This window comes from Diadema antillarum, unplaced genomic scaffold (assembly GCF_040938485.1).
Source record: "Diadema antillarum isolate AM-2024a unplaced genomic scaffold, OU_Dant_1.0 scf00000177, whole genome shotgun sequence".
Lineage (NCBI taxonomy): Eukaryota > Metazoa > Echinodermata > Echinoidea > Diadematoida > Diadematidae > Diadema > Diadema antillarum.
Genome location: NW_027271066.1, coordinates 503,941 through 525,556, shown reverse-complemented (window position 1 = coordinate 525,556; position 21,616 = coordinate 503,941). Strand labels below are relative to the sequence as shown.

General features: G+C 41.4%; 1 protein-coding gene across 1 annotated transcript in view; it reads left to right on the top strand.

Moving 5' to 3' along the window:
* Positions 1-12,482, top strand: part of LOC139722916 (cilia- and flagella-associated protein 54-like) — a 117,877-nt gene extending 105,395 nt beyond the window's left edge. The window contains exons 53-65 of the mRNA XM_071634198.1: positions 705-910; positions 1,540-1,709; positions 2,287-2,478; positions 3,330-3,508; positions 4,136-4,384; positions 6,180-6,324; positions 6,793-7,069; positions 7,550-7,675; positions 7,724-7,854; positions 8,690-9,215; positions 9,661-9,935; positions 11,385-11,465; positions 12,342-12,482. Coding sequence (XP_071490299.1) covers positions 705-910; positions 1,540-1,709; positions 2,287-2,478; positions 3,330-3,508; positions 4,136-4,384; positions 6,180-6,324; positions 6,793-7,069; positions 7,550-7,675; positions 7,724-7,854; positions 8,690-9,215; positions 9,661-9,935; positions 11,385-11,465; positions 12,342-12,482 — 2,698 coding nt within the window. The remainder of the gene's footprint in view (positions 1-704; positions 911-1,539; positions 1,710-2,286; positions 2,479-3,329; positions 3,509-4,135; positions 4,385-6,179; positions 6,325-6,792; positions 7,070-7,549; positions 7,676-7,723; positions 7,855-8,689; positions 9,216-9,660; positions 9,936-11,384; positions 11,466-12,341) is intronic.
* Positions 12,483-21,616: the final 9,134 nt, after the last annotated feature.

Below are 21,616 nucleotides of genomic sequence, written 5' to 3'. Positions count from 1 at the left end.
ATACCATTGATACCATGGTTTTACTATGGCAATTGAGGTTTTACCATGGTTTTTCTGTGGTATCACCATGCATCACCATGGTTTTTCTGTGGTACTCGTAGTAATACCATCGATACCATGGTTTTACTATGGCAATTGAGGTTTTACCATGGTAATACCGTAAATTTCATGGTTATTTTTTGTAAGGGACTGAACTTGGGAGTTCAGGCTGGACGTATATGAGGTTTGCATGCGCGCACTAAAGTGCGTGCTCTAGTTTCTGCTAGGGCGAGGTGTGCTGTGCAGCTGAGAGTTTATGACGTAACAAAGGTTTCTATATTGGGAAATTAGGCGACTTTCAGCGCACAATGCTATAAGTACGTATGGGTGGAAATCACTGATCCGCTATGACAGAACAATATCAGTGGTGGTGGAAATGAGCTGAATGCTTGGCGGAGGTCTGCCCTCTCAGAGTGCTTCTCTAGTTTTTACTGCTTCACATTCATGAAGGTCCAAAATGACTTCTTTTTGTTTTGTTTTTTCTCTCTCCTATAGGATGCACATTAGAATGATAAATAGAAGGTGAATTGACATATAGTGAATGCAACATTTATGAAAGTGCAAAGAGTAGTTAAAATCATACTAAGAGTGAACTCTACAGCCTACTGTGATACTTTAATAAATCTTCCTCATTGATTTCTCTCCCCCTTCGTAATCCACTACAGACCATCTTCCATGAAGGGTAGTCGGATGAAGCTGTCCTCCACCCTCTTCCACTCCCAGATGGATGCCAGCTGCGACGCCCCCACCCAGTACCAGTACCAAAACTTCCAGAGCCGGTCCCGGCTGGACGCCCGGCTGTGGCTGGACTGCCGCCTTGCCCTGGTCAAGTGCCTCATGGGCCAGATCAGGGGCATGGGAGTCCTTCCAGGTCAGTGCATGTTAGACTGTGGCAGTTTGTTGTTACAGTTTGAATTATGATGGTGGTGAAGATGTTGATAATGACAAAAATGTTGGTGGAGTCGATGACAACTTACATTAATTAAGATGATAATAAGTGATCAGATACTAACTTCTACTGATGATAATTCTAAAGCCATAGTAATGATGTATTAATATCTATGCAAATAATAACAAAATACCAATGATAGTAATTTTATGATAATAACATGGCAAAAAGTAAATGATAATGATTCGATAAAGACAAAAGCAAAGACGAAGGAGAAGGAAATTAATGATAAAATGAAAAGGATGATAATCATCATCAACAGTGTCATATAAAAATGTATAGGCCCTATGTAAATATAATACAATTAATATGATTAGATAAATATATACACTGTATGCAAGGTCTAGATTGAAAGTTTGATCTTTTTATATGTGCGAGGAAAAAAGGAGGGAAGATATACAACAAAGGTTAGGGGTAAGTGGCTGGTGGTAAATTTATTAATCTTGTGCATTATTTATGAGGGCACCTGCCTGTAAATTTACCAACCTACTGCGCCAGCCAGCAATGTCAATCGCTGCTTACCTCTCACTCTCTCGTTTTCATCCACACAGGAGCCAGTGGTGCAGGGGAAGTTGGTGAGTGCCGCCAGTACTGCATGCAGGGCCTGATGGAGGCCGAGGCCTGCGGGGACGTTGAGATGCAGGCAGAGTTCCTGATGCAGGGAGCCCTGCTGGACCTACAGGAGGGACGCTCACTGGACGACGTCCAGCACACCCTCAAGGTAACCAGCAGCCTAGGGGAGAGGGTGCTTTGTTACTCCTGCAATACACCATTCATCAGCACTGCAGCCTCATCACTTGCATCAATGGCATTCATTCTTTGCTTTTTTAATCTTGCAAAATATTTGCATGGTATCACTAGATTTATGAATATAATTTTGTAATCATAATGCATTGCTTTATTTGATCATCAGAGATGAATCTTCACTTTAAATATCAATTGTATTTAAGAAATGTCATTGCTTTGGAAGAAAAAAAAAAGAGAATCGCTTTGAAATTGTGATTTGTAGATGCTTTGAGCAATAACAACTTGCCTTGTTTCATTGTTGCTGCTGAAGTGCACTTTTGGAACATGGTTTTCACAAGAGTATGTTTGCTGATCTCTTTAAAAAAAAGGAAAGGATCAGAGAGAAGACGCCCAAAATGTGTCATAATTGGACTCCATAGTACTCCGGCATGTCTTAGACACTTCACACAGAGAAGAGAATAATGGTTAGCACTGCACTGGCAACACCACAGAAGCTTTCTGGCATTTCCATTAATCATCATCTTTTTTTTCTGTCCCCGTGTCCTCACCAGGAATTGGTGTCCCTGCTGAGTGGTCAGCAGACGCTGTCGCCCCCGGCCAGCCTCCTGGTCATCCTGGCCAAAGTGCAGCTGACCGACCTGGAGGCCCTGACTGCCCAGAGCTTCCAGCAGAAGCACGGCCAACCCATCACCGGTCATCTCCTGCAGTCCTACATGGAGACACAGGGGCTACTCCTACACCAGGTCAGTGACCATTACTAGTACAGGACACTAGTCATCAGTATAGGGATGACACCCAGGGTGTTTGTGTTTTAGTGTCAGACGTGTGTCTGCCAATGGAGTCGTCACATTCTGTCAGTGTACCTCATCAACTGACTCTGCTTTTGCAACTGCAAAAGTTATGGGCAGTTTCGATATTACATGTATGGCATCAAACAAATTGTACATCTGTAATGTTTACCTGTACTATTGCATTTTCTGTATGTTTGTGCCTATTGTTGCAAGTACTCTTGCAGAGTCACTACTTAGATAGTAGAGCGAACGTTTTTTATCATATTTGAATGGGGGATGTTAGTATGGACGCAATGGAGCCCACTTCATGCCACAATAATTTGTGCCTTTATACAAATACACCTCACAAATTTTGTGGAAATAAGTTTGAATCACTATTTTTTGTCTTTTCATGAAATATAAAACTCTGACCTGTACCCAGAATATGAATATATATGTCATCATTAAACTGTTGACTAGGGGAAAAATACACAGAACTGTGCATGGTGTTTGGTATTGTGCAATGCAGCATTTTGATTTTGCAAAATTCATGTATTGTTTAAAAGTGGTTATTGAAATGCTAGAAGAAGACGGGGATGGGAGAGAGAAAAAAAAAAAATTCTGTTGTGCCTGTCTCTCCTAACATCTTCCCATCTTGTATTCAATTTCTTTCTATCTGTATCTTCAAAGGGGTCAGACTTGACCGGCATTCATGATTTTTTTCTGGTTGCTGTTTTCTTTTCTTTTCTCTCTGAGTATGACTGTAAACATATACAATGATTATCATCGCATTCATTGATAAATTGTTTCATTCATTCATTCAGATCAAGCTGCTGGGTGATTCCGTCTCTCGGCACACCATCTACCCAGAGCTCTCTGCCCCCACCGCACCCCTGCAGAACCTCTACCTTCCCCACCTCCTCTACTTGGCCAAGATCAAGCTCAGGATCGGACACGCCCTAGCCAGGCTGGCTACGCAGGCAGGAGAGGCCAAACCCAAAAAGTAATGTCAAAACCAAAACTGAACCTCACTTTTTGTATTACATGTATCATTTTTTCACACCAGAGCTTAGAGTGTGTCTCTTTAGCTTTGTTGTGTGAGGTGGTAATACGTTGTAGCTGGCATACTATATGCTTTCAGCATGGACTCTTTCATAAGGATTTCTTAACTTGTAACTTGGTAATTTTTTGGATTAAGTGGAACTCTAATGAAAGCATTTAAAGATGAGTTTAATTCACCATTGCACATTGATTACCAAAGTCCCATTTCCTCTTTCTTTTCAGAGCATTGGAAAAACCATAAAAACAATTTAATTTTTGTCACGTAAAATGCAGATTCTTGTGCACCACCATTTGCAACAGTAATAGATTGCACTCCCTTTATAACGAACGTGATTGTAACGAATCTCTTGTTAAAATAAAGTAAAAATTCAGGTCCAAGAATTATATTTCTCTGAATACTTTATCATTCAGCTCTAATGAAATTTCAGTATAACAACTTTTGTTACAGTATCAAGAACTTTTGATAATTTATATTGGAAGGTGCCTGTAGATAGGAGAAGAGTGTAGTATCAATTACCGATTATCATTTCAATTACTGTTTTATCACTTCTTACTGTGTGTACCCCAGGAATATTCCAAAGGAGGACCCCCTGAAGGCGTGGGCCGTGGTCGCCGGCGTGCTGGGTACGGCCCTGGAGCTGTGCCGCGTCTGCGTGGTCAGAGAGGGCGCCGTGACGGCCGAGATACTCCTGCAGCTGGGCAAGGTCCAGAGGCAGTTGCACCGGCGAGGAGGGGCCCGGGACTGCCCCGCTAGAACCGTGGGAGCAACCCTGATGGAGGCCATTACTACCAGCATGGCAGCCAATCAAGATCTTGGGTGAGTCACAGTGTATATTCACCTATAAATAGTGATAGTGTCTGTTCTTTTGTTAGCTCTTTACAATTTTAGGTATGTACACTATGGCCTGAATTCACAAAGGTGGTACAATCTTGTCCATAGTTTAAACCATGGACAAAGACTGTATTCTTTTATGGGGCACCAAGTGTCGCATGACCTATTTTGTTACGAAATCAGTCATTTCGTCAACAAAACGTCAATTTTGTTAACAAAATGATAATTTCATTTACAAAATGACTGATTTCGTAACAAAATAGGCCATGCGACACTTTGCGCCTCATAAAAAAACTATATAATGATCTTTGTCCATGGTTTAAACCATGGACAAGATTGTGCCACCTTCATGAATTCAGGCCCATGCATTTATGTTTATTTTTATCCCAGACTGGTATTATACGCCTTTTGTTAGACTTATTATTTAAGTGAGTGTATACATATTTTGTTGTGTTATTTCATTAATGTTTCTGTATGATTGAACTTACGCTTGCCACTTAATTCATTTTTTAATTTTTTTTTAATTATCATTTATTTCTTTATTTTTTTATTTTTGTTTGTTTGCTGTGCTTCCATTCTTTAATGAGGATTGTGCTCAAGTTGGCATACACATCCAAACTATTAAATCTGTGTTGCATAGAGGTACAAGAAAAGAACTCGTGCACACTGTTCACTCACAAAGAATTATGTGGTTCATAAACTGTAGTGCTTATTATACCCCCGCCAAACGAAGTTTGAAGGGGGTATATAGGAATCAGCGGACGGTCGGGCGGTCGGGCGGGCGGGCGGTCGGGCGGTCGGTCCGTTGCAAATCTTGTGTCGCGAACTACTTCCTCAGTTTTCAACCGATTCCCATAAAACTTGGCACGGATGTGTGCCTTGGGTTGTAGATGTGCAAGACATATTTTTTGACAGTACCCAAAAGTATGTTGCCATGGTAACGGCATATTATGGGCAAAAATGGGTACAAATCTTGCGTCGCGAACTCCTCCCACAGTTTTTGATCAATTTTTATGAAATTAGGTACAGATGTTCATCTGAATATGTTAATGTGCAAGACACATATTTCCGCAGTGGCAAAAAGTGCGTTGCCATGGTAACGGCATGTTATTGGTAAAATATAGGGCAAAATGCTTCATGGCAAAACTGCTTCATCAGTGTTCTTCCAATTCTCATGGAATTCATATTGAATGTTTGTCTTAGGATATAGGTCAGCATGACACATTTCTTGACAGTGATAAAAAGTATGTTGCCATGGTAACAGCTCACATATTATGAGCCAAAATGATGGAAAATTTTGTGTTGCAAACTACTTCCTCAGTTTTTGCCCAATTTCCATGAAACTTGGTACAGATGTGTGCCTTTGGTTGTAGATGTGCAAGACGCATTTTTCGACAGTACCCGAAAGTACGTTGCCATGGTAACGGCATATTAATGGCAGAAGATCAAGGAAAGATCTTGCGGATTTAACTACTTCCTCAGTTTTTTGACCAAAGCTTATGAAATGTTGTTTTGACCAAAGCTTATGAAATGTTGTTTGGCGGGGGTATAACCAGTTGCTGTAGCGACATTTCTAGTTTAATCTTATTGTATCTCGTCAGAAACTCCATTTCCCTTTAGGGCAGTTTTAGAATTTCCTAGATTTGATTGGAAATAACTGTGTTATGTGTTATTCATTTGTTTAAAATGACAAACTGAAGGTGTTATTGTATGCATACAGGAAGAGAGAGAGCATGCACACTTGATTTTCACTGTGTGTTCGATTCCTTCTGACCCCCAGACTCATTCGGCAGGCATATGTTGAAATGGCCATGGTGTACCTGGCCAGCAGCCAGCAGCCTGAGCCACCCATGCCTCCCCCAGAGCCACCCCAGGAGAAGGGCCCGAGTCTCTCCAAGCCCTCCAGCACCAAGAAGAAAGTCAGGGTGAGAATTGGCCGACAAGCCTGTTAAAAAAAAAAATGGCCAAGTTTAATGTGCTTACAAAATGACCCAATGAAGCAAGTAAATACCAGCATTGATCTCAATAGCATTCAACATCAACATCAACACCAGCCAAAACATTGATGTCTTCATTAACCCGTGGAAGATTAATCACGAGTATACTCGGGCAAGATGAGTCACGAGTATACTCGGGCAGGTGTCTATGGGAAATGCATGTTGTAGCAAAATCTGCCTGTCTTTAGCGGGTTAATAGTACTATCAATAATGTTTTTAGTGCTATATTAGGCTCAATACTCAACCTTATCTCTTGATATTTGCTTTAATCCAAGTTTACATTCTATTTTTAATTTTTTGTCATTATTATTAATTTGGGGTTTTTTTTTTGCACTGCAAGTCATAATTAACTCTTGAAACAGTGTCACTGTGAATGTATTTTTTCGCCGATTCCAGACTCCATCCTCAGCCAAGAAGTCTACCCTGGGCACGGCCGCTGCCAGCAAGACTCCGTCCAAGCGGGAGGAGGAGCGGCTGAACTTCATCAAGGATCGACAGAGCGAGAGACAGGCGGCCTGGTTCGCTCTCCGGTGCGCCACGGCCATCGCCCTGGCTCAGCGCACACAGGCTCTGCTGATTGGCGACCCAAGTCTGACCTCCCTCACCTTGACGGATAAGGTTAAGGGTCAGCTGACTGCTTGCATCAAGCAAGACCTGTTTGGAGATTTGGGGGGTATGTAGATGAGTAATCGACAGTGGTGATACCTTTGGTCTAAACCTTTGCTAAAGATGCAATTAATCAGTGTCTTTTCACATTATATTGCTGTTCTGTAGACCTCGCATTCCATTTTTGAACATTACTCAGTATGAAACAACTCTCAATAATCTTCATCAGTTACTGCACTGGATTAAAAAAAAAATGTCAATCAGGATATTCAGTATGTGGTATTTGATTGTAGCTTTTACATGATCTTCACAAACATCTTAAAAGGATTTTTAAAGAAAATGTGACATAACTATGAAGCATTACAGTTATTCAGTGCTATAAAAAACTTATGGTTTCAATTTATCTCTTGAGAATTAATACATGTTATTTGTGACTCACTGCTCATGTATTCTGTGATGCAAGAGGGAGAAAAAGAGAAAAGTCCGTCACCAGTCTCATTCGATCACCATTGAAACATTTACGTCTGGCTTTGATTCCGACCTGCAGGTGAGGGTATGGCTGCAATTACACCCCCTCCTGCAACCTCCTTCACCAGCAACCAGGCTCTGGAGCCAGTGGAAGAAGTGGTGGATGCAGACAGGCAGAGCCAGGGCGGTGCCAGTGATACCGCTGGTGGTGCTGGTGGCGGTGGTGGTGGTGGTAGCACCCTTGGTGTGGGAGGGGTCAACAAGGAACCCCAGGATGCCAAGATCTCCCTGACATGGGTCCATCTCCTGGCCTACACAGCCATCCTGCAGAGGATGTGTAACTTGGATTCCCTGGCCCTGGGAGACAGTGGGATTGCATCACCGGTAGGTTTAATCTATCTGTTTTGTTTCCTCTGAAAAATGAATTTCAGCAGCAAAACATTAGTACTCCTCAGCATAATATGTTCGTTTCTGGTACACAATTTCTGTAAGTGAAAGACTTGTGTGTAGCATAATTTGAGTTCAGTAACATGTGATTTGCTTTCATTTGCTAGACCGTTATTGCTGTTGTTTGCATTTCTCTAGTGGAGTACTGCTCTGTCATCAGTTTTGTTTGTATTTTGTTACGATGATCACAATGTATTGAAATACAGTCAAACCTGTCTATAGCGACCAGCCAAGAGAGACGAAGGGTGGCTGTAATAGACAGGTGGCTGCTATAGACAGGTTATCCAATTTGTGTGTGCATTGCCTACATGTACATGTATCATCGTTGTATACATCCATAAGTACTTACACGTAGGCCTATATGTGTGTGTATACGTATGCACGGTGTGTTTCATGCATTGAACAATGCCGGTGTTTATCAAATTATTGCACAGTAGCATGTGTACAGTCGTGAAGAAAGTTTAACACTAGTGCATTGCATTTGTATTATGACTGAATGAGTGATGAATGCAGCAGTGGCGATTACTGAATGTTGCCAATGAATGACTGGCACGGCTACAAAGCAGAAAAACATGCTGAATGTATCGGCTCGGCTACAGCTCTATCGAGTCTGTGGCCGTTATAGACAGGTTAAAATGTACCGTGGGAAATAAAATTTGTGGCCGGTGGCTGCGTTAGACAGGTGACCGCTAAGGCAGGTTTGACTGTACAAGCATAGTTCATGACTCCATTTGAGTTCTTTCCTACACCACCTATGCTTTGTTCCCATAAGGTGAATGCTGGCAACCTTGCAGCCAACTTTGACCTTGGCTTTGTGGACCACAGCGGCATGGACACGGGCTCCAACCTGGAGATTGTACGCACACCCTTCCTGAGCAGCCACGCCTCGCTGCGCCTGCAGGCCATGATGACCTTCCTCACCGACAACCTACCGGTGTTTGCCACCTCCTGCCTGGCCATCTCCCCTCCCACCAGCATCCTCCAACCCCTCTCCTCCTCCTCCTCCTCCTCCTCCGTCCCATCTAAAGATGGGGCACTGGTAATCCCAACAGTGGTGTACACAGAGAACACGTACACCCTGCCGATCATCGCAGAGCCCACGGGGCAGGCAGTGCAGGGGCGGAACGCGGAGAAACTTCTGGTGGGGGCCAAGGAGAGGGAGCTGTGCCTCCAGTGGTACCAGCCCTGCTACGATGACATCAGGGTGGGGGCAGCGGACGGTGACAAGGGGAAGGGGGTGGTCTTGCTCTACTCCGTCAGCCAGCCCACTGGAAAGGAGGGGACCAAGGCAAAGACAGGTAAGAATCTCACTTTATTAAAAGATACCCAGTTATTGAGACCTTAATGTGCTATGCCTTTGAAACCTTTAAGGAATAATTAGCCTATGAAGGACTCCAGTGTCAACCTAAGCAAACATGATGCTTTTCTTCTCCCTGACATCAAATTCGTCAAAACACGTTAAATTTTCTGCTTTGTTCAATATTTGGCATTTTTGTGCATGTGCTGTGAAATAAATTGTCAGTGAGCAGAGATCCCTTTCTTTCCAATTGTATTTCAATGGCCTAGTACTTAAGACCATTTTATTGTTTTGTTTTTTGTTTTTGTTTTGTTTGTTTGTTTGTTTGTTTTTGTAGGGAGAAAATTAGATGAAAGTTGATGAAAAAGCTTGGCAAGTTGTAGCTCAATGCACAAACACATAAAGTGATAGATGACCATTCTATATGGTGATCTCTTGTTTCACAGGTCAGCTTCAGGCTCCGGTCATCGGTCAGACCACCGTCTCCCTCTCCCAGCTCACCGAGCTCCATGACAAGCTGGCCGTGGTGCGGCAGCGGGCCGAGATCTCCCTGACTGACCAGCCCAAGCCCCCCAGCACCCCTGTGGGCAGTGCTCAGGGCACCCCTGGCTCCCCCGGCACCCCGGGAGGAGGGGGCAGCAAACCCGGCAGCAGGAAGTCCAAGCGGACGCATCGCATCGCCCAGCTCTCGGCCAAGGTCAAAAAGGACGAAGACTTGGAGGTAGGCGGCAATCACTGCAGTATTTTCTAGATGATGCTTTAAAGTTAGGTAGACTCTGTTCCTCTACTGATAATTATAGTTTGGTTTACAATACTTTGGTGCATTGTTTTTAATTACGGTATTGCACTGCAACTGGCATTCATAGTGTAATAAATCTTTGGACGTGAAGTCAATATAAAATGTAAAAAATAAGTATTCTTAATGTGTAAGAGTGATGCATAGTCTTTGATATAAATCAATATTCCAATGGAAAGGCACAGTGAGAATTTATTATTTTGTCCATCTTCGTGGCATAACAGATTATATCATACTAGCCTGTCATCATGAAAAATTGAAATTAGATGCACCATACCTTTTTCCACAGGAAACCCCTGAATTTGTCATGTGCATGAGGTGCTGTAATTCTCGCTATCGCCAATGACGTAAAAAGTACCCGGATGTGGCTTTCTCGTCAAGATTTAGTTCACTTGGTAGCAAGGGCACTTCCGGCGCGGGGCATAATTTGCACAACGCTAGCGTGCGCGTACGTGTACCTTACCTATAGCGCAGCGCCGACCACGGATACTAGTACAGTAGGCCGCTGTACTGCCCGAGCCAGCGAGTGGCCAGGCCTGTCATGCATACTCGTACACTGTAGTCCCCGCCGCCGGCGGCCGGCCTTTCTTGCTAGCATGCACCACTCACGTGCACGCAGCGCATAAGCTAACACATACCGGTACGGCGTACATCACAGATCAGTCATCTCTGCATACGCTGAAAATATGCTGGAAAATATTCACCCACCTGGATATACAGTATATCGTCATGGAATGCCCATCTTTTTTCTTTATTTGTTCTCTGTCGAAATGTCGCGAACACAATCGGGAACGAACAGTGATCTCGAACTTATCCTGTCTCCAAAGCAATTTCTTCCAAGTAAGTACACGTACGTACAATGTACGTAGGCACTGTACTAGGACTACTACTAGTACCTAGTGCTACTACCACTACTAGTAAGTCGCGCGTGCACGTACTGCGCTGTGGAGTCACCCGCAAACTTCACCCACGCTGCCACGTCACGTCTCGCATGCCAGTAAGGGTCCTATTTCTGCAGATTTTTTTCATTTATTGTAGTGCGAACAACACATGGCAGCTTCACAGCAACAACCAATAGTTGTAGTAACAGCAATTTCTTAAGAATGGAGAAATTTCAAATCATATTAAAGCTGTAATTCAAGTCGAGAAAACCGGAAGTACACGTAGAATACAGTCGGTTGTGTGTGTAAATCGCATTAGTCACGTATCACGCGCGTACGAACGGAAGTGATTTTGCTACCGGACTATCCCATAATGCACCATAAATGACGCTTAAATCAACATCCGGGTACTTTTTACGTCATTGGCGATAGCGAGAATTGATGGGTTTCAGCTGTTAATAACACATCTCTGTGTTTTTGTGCACTTTTGAAGGCTCTACTGAAGCAATGCTGTCTGACGATAGAACAACTTCTTCTGGGAAAAGAGGACTTTGAACCTAAACCAGGCTACAATGTAAGTATCTCCCATGATTACAGGGCTACTGAGTTCTTTTAAGGTGGGCATGTTTTGCAGTATGAACATTTTTCTGCTTTTTACAAGACAGTACACAAGCGTGGAAATTATAGGGTGGAAATTTGTTTGCATGTAATATGCAACAATACTTTATGCTTTGACTTTTTGCCGCATTAAAAACATTCCAAATTCACTCTACCCTACTGAGGGAAAAAGAAAAAGAAAAAAATATCACTCATGTGAACATGATGTTATTGCACCGTATTCAGCTGAAAAATAAGAAAAAAAAGAAAGATCAGAGAATGACCTCTTCCTTATTTTTCCACAATTTTCTTCATTCCTCATAACATGTACATACCCATTCTGAGAAGAATTACATGTAGTCAACGATTCGTCTTAGTGTGTGTGCTGCATTTTAATGTAGTCACATATTCCGTAAGTATGCCTATTGCCACTGTTTTGTATCAGAAGTGATGGATTATAAATTCTGTTACTGATATAAACTTGTAGTTGCACAGTTTTTAGCAGACATGTTTGAGATTGCATTTTCTGGTTTTGTAAGCAAAGTGCTTCAAGAGGATTGACTGATATTGTCAAGTAGATTACTTTCCTTACATGAATTTGCAATTCCAGCTTCTTTCTATACCAGCAGTAGTTGTTGGTCAACCATGTAGTGAACGTTGCAGTCAATTGGGCCCATCGTTGTACACAGTCTGTGTAGTCTACCTGTACATATATGTTACATGGCAGCTTATGTCTTTGTTATTTCTCTCCAGTTTTATTCAAATTCTTGAATATTAGAAATATATCAGCCTCTCTAACTTTGTGTTTCCTTATTTTTCTTTTATTGTTATTTCTATTTTTCTGATAAACCAGATTCCATTTGAGGTGAGGCTGGCCAACATCCACTGCATAGAGCAGCTCTTTGATCCTAGCTACGGGGACTGGATCAAGGAGGGCAAGATCCTCGCCTGGCTGCTGGCGTTCCTGGAACCAGAGAAAACTGATGAAGCCTGACCTTGACATGTAGCATGAAACCACAGACACACACACACACACAAGGTCACACAAGCACACTGAAATTTGGACTCATATATTGCATAGGCTGTTATTTCTGCGAGGGTTTAATTTTTGCAAATGTCAGTGAATCACTGTTTGACCACGAATGCAGCACACAAAATGTCACCACACCCTAGGGTAATATTGCACTTACATTAAGCTTCAGTGTCAGTTCGCAAAAATAACATCTTGCAAAAATGTCCATGACCTCCTTATTTGCTACAATATCTGTATGCAAAAATAACAGCTTATGCAGTAGTCAATAGTACATATGAATACACACCCACACATAAACACACACACAAAAAAACAAACACATACACAACCACATAAAAGGAGAAAATCAGACGCACAGACATATGGACTAGACATAAATGCACACATACAGACAGTAGCATTAGTATTTGTATTTGCACCTCCCATTTGTGCACAAACTACCAATGTAATGGTCTTTCAACAGACTTGTGGACTACATACAACATGTAGGTCTTTGGGTATGTGGTTACTTACTTGTGTATTTGTTCTGCTCCAGTCACCTGTCAAAATTGTCAAAATGGCCTGAGAGTTGGAAATGTTGGAAAGATGAACACCCTCATGCAGCTATTGCTGCCATTTAGAAATAAAAGTGAGTTGCAACAATATTAAATTGCTGAATGGTTATGGAAAGGTTTCCACCCTTCCCTTCCTACTCTCAGCTATATCGACCAGAAGTGTTACCACTGCTCTGATATATATGAATGCTGCTACATTGTGTATCTAGAATGGCAATATTTTCAGTTGAACACAACATAGCTGTCTTATTGTTGATTACCCTGTAACAAATGTTTGGATTTTCCACAATGTCCTTTAGATTGGTAACAGTTGTATCCTAGTATAAGCTACCTTGCACTGGCGGCAGCCAGATGAAGCATGGTAATGAGATCGTATCCGGGCAATTACCCCCAGAGGGCAATTACCCCCCGGCTGAATACTGGTTAGTGGTAAGGTAAGAGTTAACATTAGGGTTAGGGTTAGGTTTAGGGTTAGGGGTTTGGGTTAGGCATAGGATTAGGTTCAGGATTAGGATTAGGATTAGGGCCAGGAGAACGGTCCGGGGTAATTGCCGAGGGGGTAATTGCCCTAGACCCAATGAGATATAAACACTCCTGTGTTATATGATTTCCCAGAAAGGAAATCACCTGTCTTGACAGATTAGGGAAGGCTGATAGCAGAGGTGACTTTTATTTTGATGTACTTGTAAGCATGAATTCAATGGTGAGTGCTTGCACCACAAACTCTCCTGGTAACAAAAAAAGAAGAAGCAGTTTTATGAAGGGCATTAGTGTCTCAGCGATAGATGTATGTACCGGTACACAAGAACAGCCACTTCCCGAGTAAAGTACGCAGGTGGGTATATGGGACGTGTTTTATTGGAAGAGAGCATTGTCAAAGATATGAGACAGGAAGAGGCACGCCTGTTTTAGCTGGAAATGATGTCTTTTGAGGCAAACAGTACACTCAACACAAGATTTATGTGAAATTTAGTTGACAGTTATGGGGGCAGTTGAATATTATAACGGTTATGTTGAGATGCCGTAAACTGTTAAACGAAATATAGCAGGATTTATGACCTGCCCTGTCACATAAATTTCAGTCAAAAAGTTGCACACACTTTTGTAATACTAAGCTGACCTATGTAGATTGTGGTGTTGAAGTTGATGTAACTTGCAGCAGTTCAAAAAGAAAGACCAAACAAAAATGAAATAAATGACTAAAAATGTTGTTTTCTAAGTAGCACGTCTTGAAAGCAAGCAAAGAAACAAACAACACAAAATAGCGATGACAACCGTTGTGGCACGATAAAGATATAAAAGTTATGTGTTTACGAAATCCAGTGGGTAATGATACGTATTTGCTAGTACATAATACAATTAATCATTTTCACCTAGTAGCCCACGCAGGATGAAGGCTCTCTGTGCCTTATTAGCTCATCACTTATTGCACAATGTTGTCAGTAGGAAATCTGATAGTCACTAAATTCTGAGATGTTATAGGATGTCACTAACCTTCTGGCTTCCAACTGATAATATTTTACTCTCTTCTCTTCCGTCCAAGCGATGTCGACCGACAGAAATTGGAACTGTTACTTACTAATGTGATTGGTTGGATAGTTTTATCCTTGATGAGCAAAGTTGATAATAAGTTGTGTTTGGTCTGCTTGAATGAAATGATATGCCTAGTCACTTAGATAATAAGAGGAAGTCCTCTGTGGGTGATACCTTGTTATATCTTTCAGGATATCTGTAAAGTCTTGACGACATAACTTATAGTTAGTATGTGTCTTATTGGGAGAAAGATGAAAATTGATATATAATTTTTTAATCTTATCAAGAAGTACGTTTTATTTAATGTGGAATTGAGTTGTGGAGTAAGTGAAAATCTATATCTTTCAAGCCACTCTAGTATCAGATTTCATTTTATTGTGTATATTATGGCACAAAAGAAGGATGACCTTCTGACTCTGTAAAATGTTATGCTCTTTAACTTTCCGTCCAAATCACATACCTGTCGCAAAAAATGTATATTCGAATGAAATTTCATGTATTAGTTTATATCCATTTCATGGCACAGTGAAGTCAAATGTCATTGTATTCACCAATGTTTAGTACCAATGATGAATAAAAGAGACTTTGTTCTTCAATTACCTCCATTTGAATGTGATTCAAATTCCAGTACTTATGTGGTTTTGAGAAGATTTGGTGTGAAAGGAATGATATTTATATGAGAATACAGTGTACATTGTATCTTAGCGATAGATAAGCAGTGGTATGGTTGTGCATCTTCTGAAAATTTCTTTCAGTGCAATAGTTCTTCAAAGGATTTAACCATTATCTGCACACACACATACACTATAAAACACACACTCAACACTCACTTCCAACAGACAAAGGAACAGAGACTGGGCTTTGGATCATTAAGCCCCCTTTCTTTTTTTTCTTTTTTTCTTTTTTAAACCAACAAAGAGCACAATTTGAAGATTAATAAAAAAGGTTTGTGTCGTGTTCAGAAGACTGTGTTTTTGGTTTGTTTGTTTGTTTGTTTGTTGTTGTTTTTTTGGTGCTTCCAACAATGCTCTTTTACCCAGATAAAATAACACTTATACAGTCGATTCCCGTTATAATGAAGTCCTCAGGTTTTTAGACATTTTGTTATAAATGAACAAATGAACAATAAAAAACACAGAGCAGATATTGTTGGGGCCTGAATTCTTACATCGTTGTAACTGGAATTTCGTCATAACCACGTTCGCTATAACGGGAGTGAACTGCACAGGTAATACAGTAGAATAATGGTTGTAGTCTTATCTATCCAGGGTAGCCTCTTCAGTGTTAGCGCTATTCATCCAGCGGGCCTTGCAATTATCATTACCCCCCGGCCAGCATTGCTACAGATGTACCCATTTATGCACATTGCTTGAGGGGGACACCATCCGGCCCTCACACCTATAGGCCTACCTCGTCCAAGGACGTGAAGCTCTTGGCAAGGCTTGAACTTCAGACCTCTAGCTGTTTGCAAAGTCACTCGTGCTTCTTCCCCTATACCACAGCGCTTTATGTGTGTAACAAATGCATATGCGTTTAATACACAAACTCACACAGACAAAAACACAAACATACACACACACACACACACACAAACACACACACACACACATACACACACACACACACACAAACTATTCCTTCCCTCAGTCCCCTTCCTTCCCTCTGTCCCTCCCCCATTTGTCTCACGCCACCCCCCCCCCCCCCCTTCTCTCTCCCATGCAAGACTGAGTCATTTATACCTGTAGGCCTACCTGCTACTCATGAATATGGCCGGACTACACTCTTCATCCCACAAGTAGAACTAGAAACCCTCGGGTCTTGATATTCTCATTCACTCCCAGATAAAGTGTATCCTTGACCTTATAAGTCTCGCATCCAGCCGAAATCGTCATCAAGCATGCAAATAGACCCTGATTTATGCAAATTCAGTGTAGACTGATATTTGTGTCCCCCGAGGACCTCATAACGAGCTGGATGTTTTAACTAGTTCCCACTGAATACATTCCAATGGATAGAGTTCAGTTTTGCCCGCATTTTAATGGGCAAGCCTCGGATATATTTTCCGGAACAAAATTAAAGGAGGCAGACCACAACAAACGGCATCGAGGATCTCTTCCCACCTTGCTCGTTGATCGCATGGTCGAACACCGGCGCGCGTGTCTGCGCCGTAATGCTTGTCAAAACGGTAAATATTAACCTTCAAAACTCTTTTCCGATACCTTGCTATCTGCCTATTCCTTGTGTACGCTTCAGGGATGCTTACGTACCGTAAATGTGTTTGTATCTGCAAGTCATTCCATGTGCGGAAAAAAAAATCAAATTGTTAGCGTGTCATGAGCTGACTTACTTTCAAACTGCGTCTTTATCTTCTTCCAAACTAGCATCGCCCATCCCAACCATTTGTCAAACAAGCCAACAAAGCAAAACAACAACAAGCATACGCCTACAAACATATACACACCCACGCACACAATCACACGCGCACCGACAAGTGCTTATAAAAGAATACATGCCGGAAACATCGCAACTGTCTCAGTTATGGTTGAAACTGGAAAAGCGCCGAGAGTTTGATGGATCTAGTTTTGACAAGTACACTATTTTGGCAATTGGTCTAATGGGTTTCGACCTTCTGGTCTACAGCCTTTCGATAAGTTACTAAAAGCGGTCAAATCATTCAAGAAGACTATAAAGAAACCTGCCGGCAAAAAGATATATGATGGTCCTGTCGCGTATTGGCGTTGTCTTTAGAGTGTAACCAAAATCATTGGACTTCATTACAACGGAAATGTCTGAAATATGGATGGAAGAGTCATAACTCGTGGAATGAAATACAGGTAATTAGGGATAGAGAGAAGACGCGGTAATAGCACCCTGCCCGGAAGTGCAGAACTAGATCTCGACTCGACGGAATGCTTTCATAGCTGCCGCCAAAGCCCGTGGTGCTGTTACATGCCTAACGCTGGCTGCAGCACCAGAAAAAAAAAAAGTGGTGTTTCAAACAGGTACATATGTCAGAGATGTAGATTTTGAATCAGTGAAACTCTGCCAGAATCTTTTTTAAACAGAGCGACGGCAGGTCAATTTACTTGGACGTGAAATAAAAGAGTTACATAAAAAATATGCACAAAGGGAGAAAAAAAAATGGTGAACAGAAGGTACTCTGTATAGCCCTAGGTTAATGGCATTGATGTTAGCCCCACCTTGGCCTCCTTTAGTCTTTAGTATTTTGTGTGGGGCTGTGCATGTGAGGGTATGTGAGTGTGTGTGTGCGTGTGTGTGTGTGTGTGTGTGTGTGTGTGTGTGTGTGTGTGTGTGTGTGTGTGTGTGTGTGTGTGTGTGTGTGTGTGTGTGTGTGTGTGTGTGTGTGTGTGTGTGTGTGTGTATTACACTTACCTAGTTCTCCGTTGGCGTGATATTACCACTGATGCCAAAGTCTATTGCAGTCCATCATATTGTCTAAAGGAGATTATGATTACAAAACAAGATATACTTCTTAAAACTCTCATGTCTGAGATTGACAACGTTGTTATCCATTTCACACCGAGATGTATACTACAGTCCATAAATAATCATTCTTTTGGGCTTCTATTTACGCAGCGAAACATAAATCAAGTCTCGCTAATTACGTTAAAACGCATTCGTATTCCGCAGCAGCCTAAAACCTTTTCAATTTGCCATCTAAGCGAAGGATTAGAACACACGTTCACTGGGGGGGGGGGGGGGGGGGGGGGGTGGGTGGGGGGGGGGGAGGGGGAGGGGGGAGGGGGAGGGGGAGGGATGTCTTTATGATTGACTGACCCGTTTCTCATCTTCGATAGTCTTATGACGTCATCATCAGACCCCCAAAATCAATCTGTTTCCAATGCACATATCTCTTTTGTTGCTTTTAAAGCGGGGTTCCCACTATCGTGCGATCCATTGCGAACGCCACGATTGGACATTCGTAACTGATCGTGGAAAATTTGTTCAACTCGTCTGAAATTTCACGTTTGGATATGAGGTTATGCGAGTCAATACGTGTTGGTTCGCTGGGATGCGATATGGTCACGATTGGTCTATTTCAAGCAATACGATCTGTCACGATGTGGTCTCCGATTCAAATATGACCCGATAGGATTGTCCCGATTGAGTCTACGATTGGTTTCGATCTAACACGATCATTACGATCGAGATCCCCGATCTGGTGCGTGCAGCTGTGTTCTGATACGTTCCAGTACGAATACCGCGAAGCAATGCGGGCTGTTGAGATAAGATACGATATCTTTCACGATCGGGATCAAAAGCGACTCGATTTAAGGCGCGATTGGACCCGAATGGGAATATTATAGTCCGACTGACAATGTCTTTCATTATTTCTCTAACTACTGTATTGGTTGAGATGAGAATTGGGCTTTAAAATTTTCGTGAGATAACAAGAAAACACTTATGATATAGCACAGAACATATCATTTTAAGAGGAATTCAAAGTTTAGTCGATGAAAATCGGGTTTGGAATAACTGAAACATCCAAAAACAAAGTAAAACAAAGCGATCGTTACAAAGTGTGGGTCCCACACTTTATTAGAATAGCTCTTTTTGGCTATCTCAGCCATTTCAAAACCAATTTTCATCAAATAAACGTTGAATTCCTCATAGAATTACATGCTATTTCATATTTCATATGAGATTTCTCATCATGTCACCTAAAAATGTTAGAAACCTGAAATTAGGTCTCAACCAGAACTGTACAATCCCTTTAAGAGTGATTAGGCCTATTTATCCACAACCATTGATGATGGCAAGGGTTGACTGAGGATGACGACAACGTGACCTTTGCAATATTACGAATGACAATTGGATCATCAGAGAGAAAGCAGCGCCTAGGCCAGCCACAACGTCAGAAATTCCCTTTTCTAATTCAACCTTAAGATTATTGAATCGACATGCTCGGCCTCAGCACCCCCTCCCCTAAAAAAACCCAAAACAACTGCATACGCAAGATCAAATCATTGCCCCCTCCCCCCCCCCCCCCCCCCCCCCCCCCCAAAATAGAAAAAAAGAAAAAAAGATAAAGACAAATGTTTTTGCCTTCCTTTGAAACACATGAAGAAAATATGATGAAATGGAAGCTTAAAAAGAGGATTGGATCTTTTTGAATGCTGATATTATTATGTGTTATAGGCTCAGTATAAGAAAGTTGACCGAACTTAGTATTGTTTATGTGTTTGATTTCATATTCGCATAGTACGTATATACGCCTTTCTATTTCAAAATGTCGTTATCTCATGGGGTATTGAAAGTTTGGTGGGTTTAGCTTGATAAATAGTTTTTTTCAACAGTGTTTAACAAAACCGATATACACACAACAGAAGAGTAACTCCCCTAATGTCACTTTTTAACACAAAATAAGTTTGAAGCAAAATTATTTCGCAGGGGTATTGTTACACGTCTTATCAACTAACCTCTATGTGAAAAATGACAGTGATCTTTATAGTCAGTATGAGTGACAATGGTCACTTTTCAAAAGTCACAAAAGTTTTCGTGGGGTATGAGAAACATTCTGCTTTCAATGGTGTTATTTTAGGATTCATTGTGCCAGCCCTCCCCTATTCAATATCAAAAGTACAGTTTTGCAGTTTTTGCTCCATCTTTAAAGTGTACATGCTTACTCAATGACGACACAACTACTCTTTCTTATGCTCACTTGACATGGGCTGCTAGATCTTGGCTGCATCATCTGACAACAATCCTTAACTAAATGGATTTTGCAGTTTAATAAGATAAGACACAGCTATTTTCCTCTAAAAACCAAACCAAAAAACAAAACAAAACATGAAAATTGTAACAATAGATGTGAAGGGGTCAAATGATGGATGATGAAACAACAACAGCGATTGATAACACAAGAAACAATACTTTACCCCCCCCCCCAAAAAAAAAACAAACAAAAACAAACAAACAAACAAACAACCCAACAACAACAATTACTGTAGTATAGTTCTAAATAGTAATCAAATTTGCCTTTGATGTGTGCTCACTCATGCACGATTCAGGAAATCATTCTCATTTTTATACTGACCTCAGTCAATACGTGCAGACATACCACAGTCATTTTAGTTTTGCTATTTTTTTTTTGTTAAAAAATTGTCCCAAATTGATTACGGGGAACTCCGTTTTTGTGCGTCTGTGTTATGGTAAAACAATGTATAGTGATAATAATGATATGTATAAAAATATATAATACAAAATATGTACGATCTTGGAGCAAAATAAGGGCAAATATAAAAAAAGAAGAATAAATATATGTATATAAGTAGGAGGGAGGTGAAAAAGTCGATCCCGATCAACACGATTAAGAAGTACGATTAGATGAGATTTGCTGCGTTTTGATACGATCCAAGACAACCTGATGCGACGATCACGATCAACAATTAATCGTGTTAATCGTAGAAAATTTTTGAACCGTCCAAAATTTTTCTACGATTAATGCGATTGCCACGACTGACGTCAAGATCTGATAAGATCGCCACGATTCCTTCACGATTAAGACCACGATTTCAATCGTGGCGCCAATCGTTATAGTGGGAACCCCGCTTTACACAACGCTCAATAACATGCAGTGTGCCACCGTGAGTGAACTTTATTACCCATCAAAAATTCCGCAAGGTTGAACATCCATACAAATAGGCCTGCAGACACAGGCATGTAAGACATAATTAATTCGTTCTACACTGTTGTCCGAACAGACGTAGACAGCGCTGAGTCAATATCAAAAGCTTTTAACAATATAGATGCACTTAGTTTGCATCGCAGATGAAAGCTCCATCTCATGAATATCAACATTTTGTAGATAAACGTCAAATCTGCCTCAAAAGAAATCTGGACAGTAAGTTTCCTTCCTTTCTTTCTTTTTTCTTCATCCGGTTATCGATTATTATTCCATACACGACGTCTAAAGATCACGAATTCACAAACTTTGAATATTTTGATATTTCTGAGACTGACAGGATGGAAGATCAGGAACTGTAA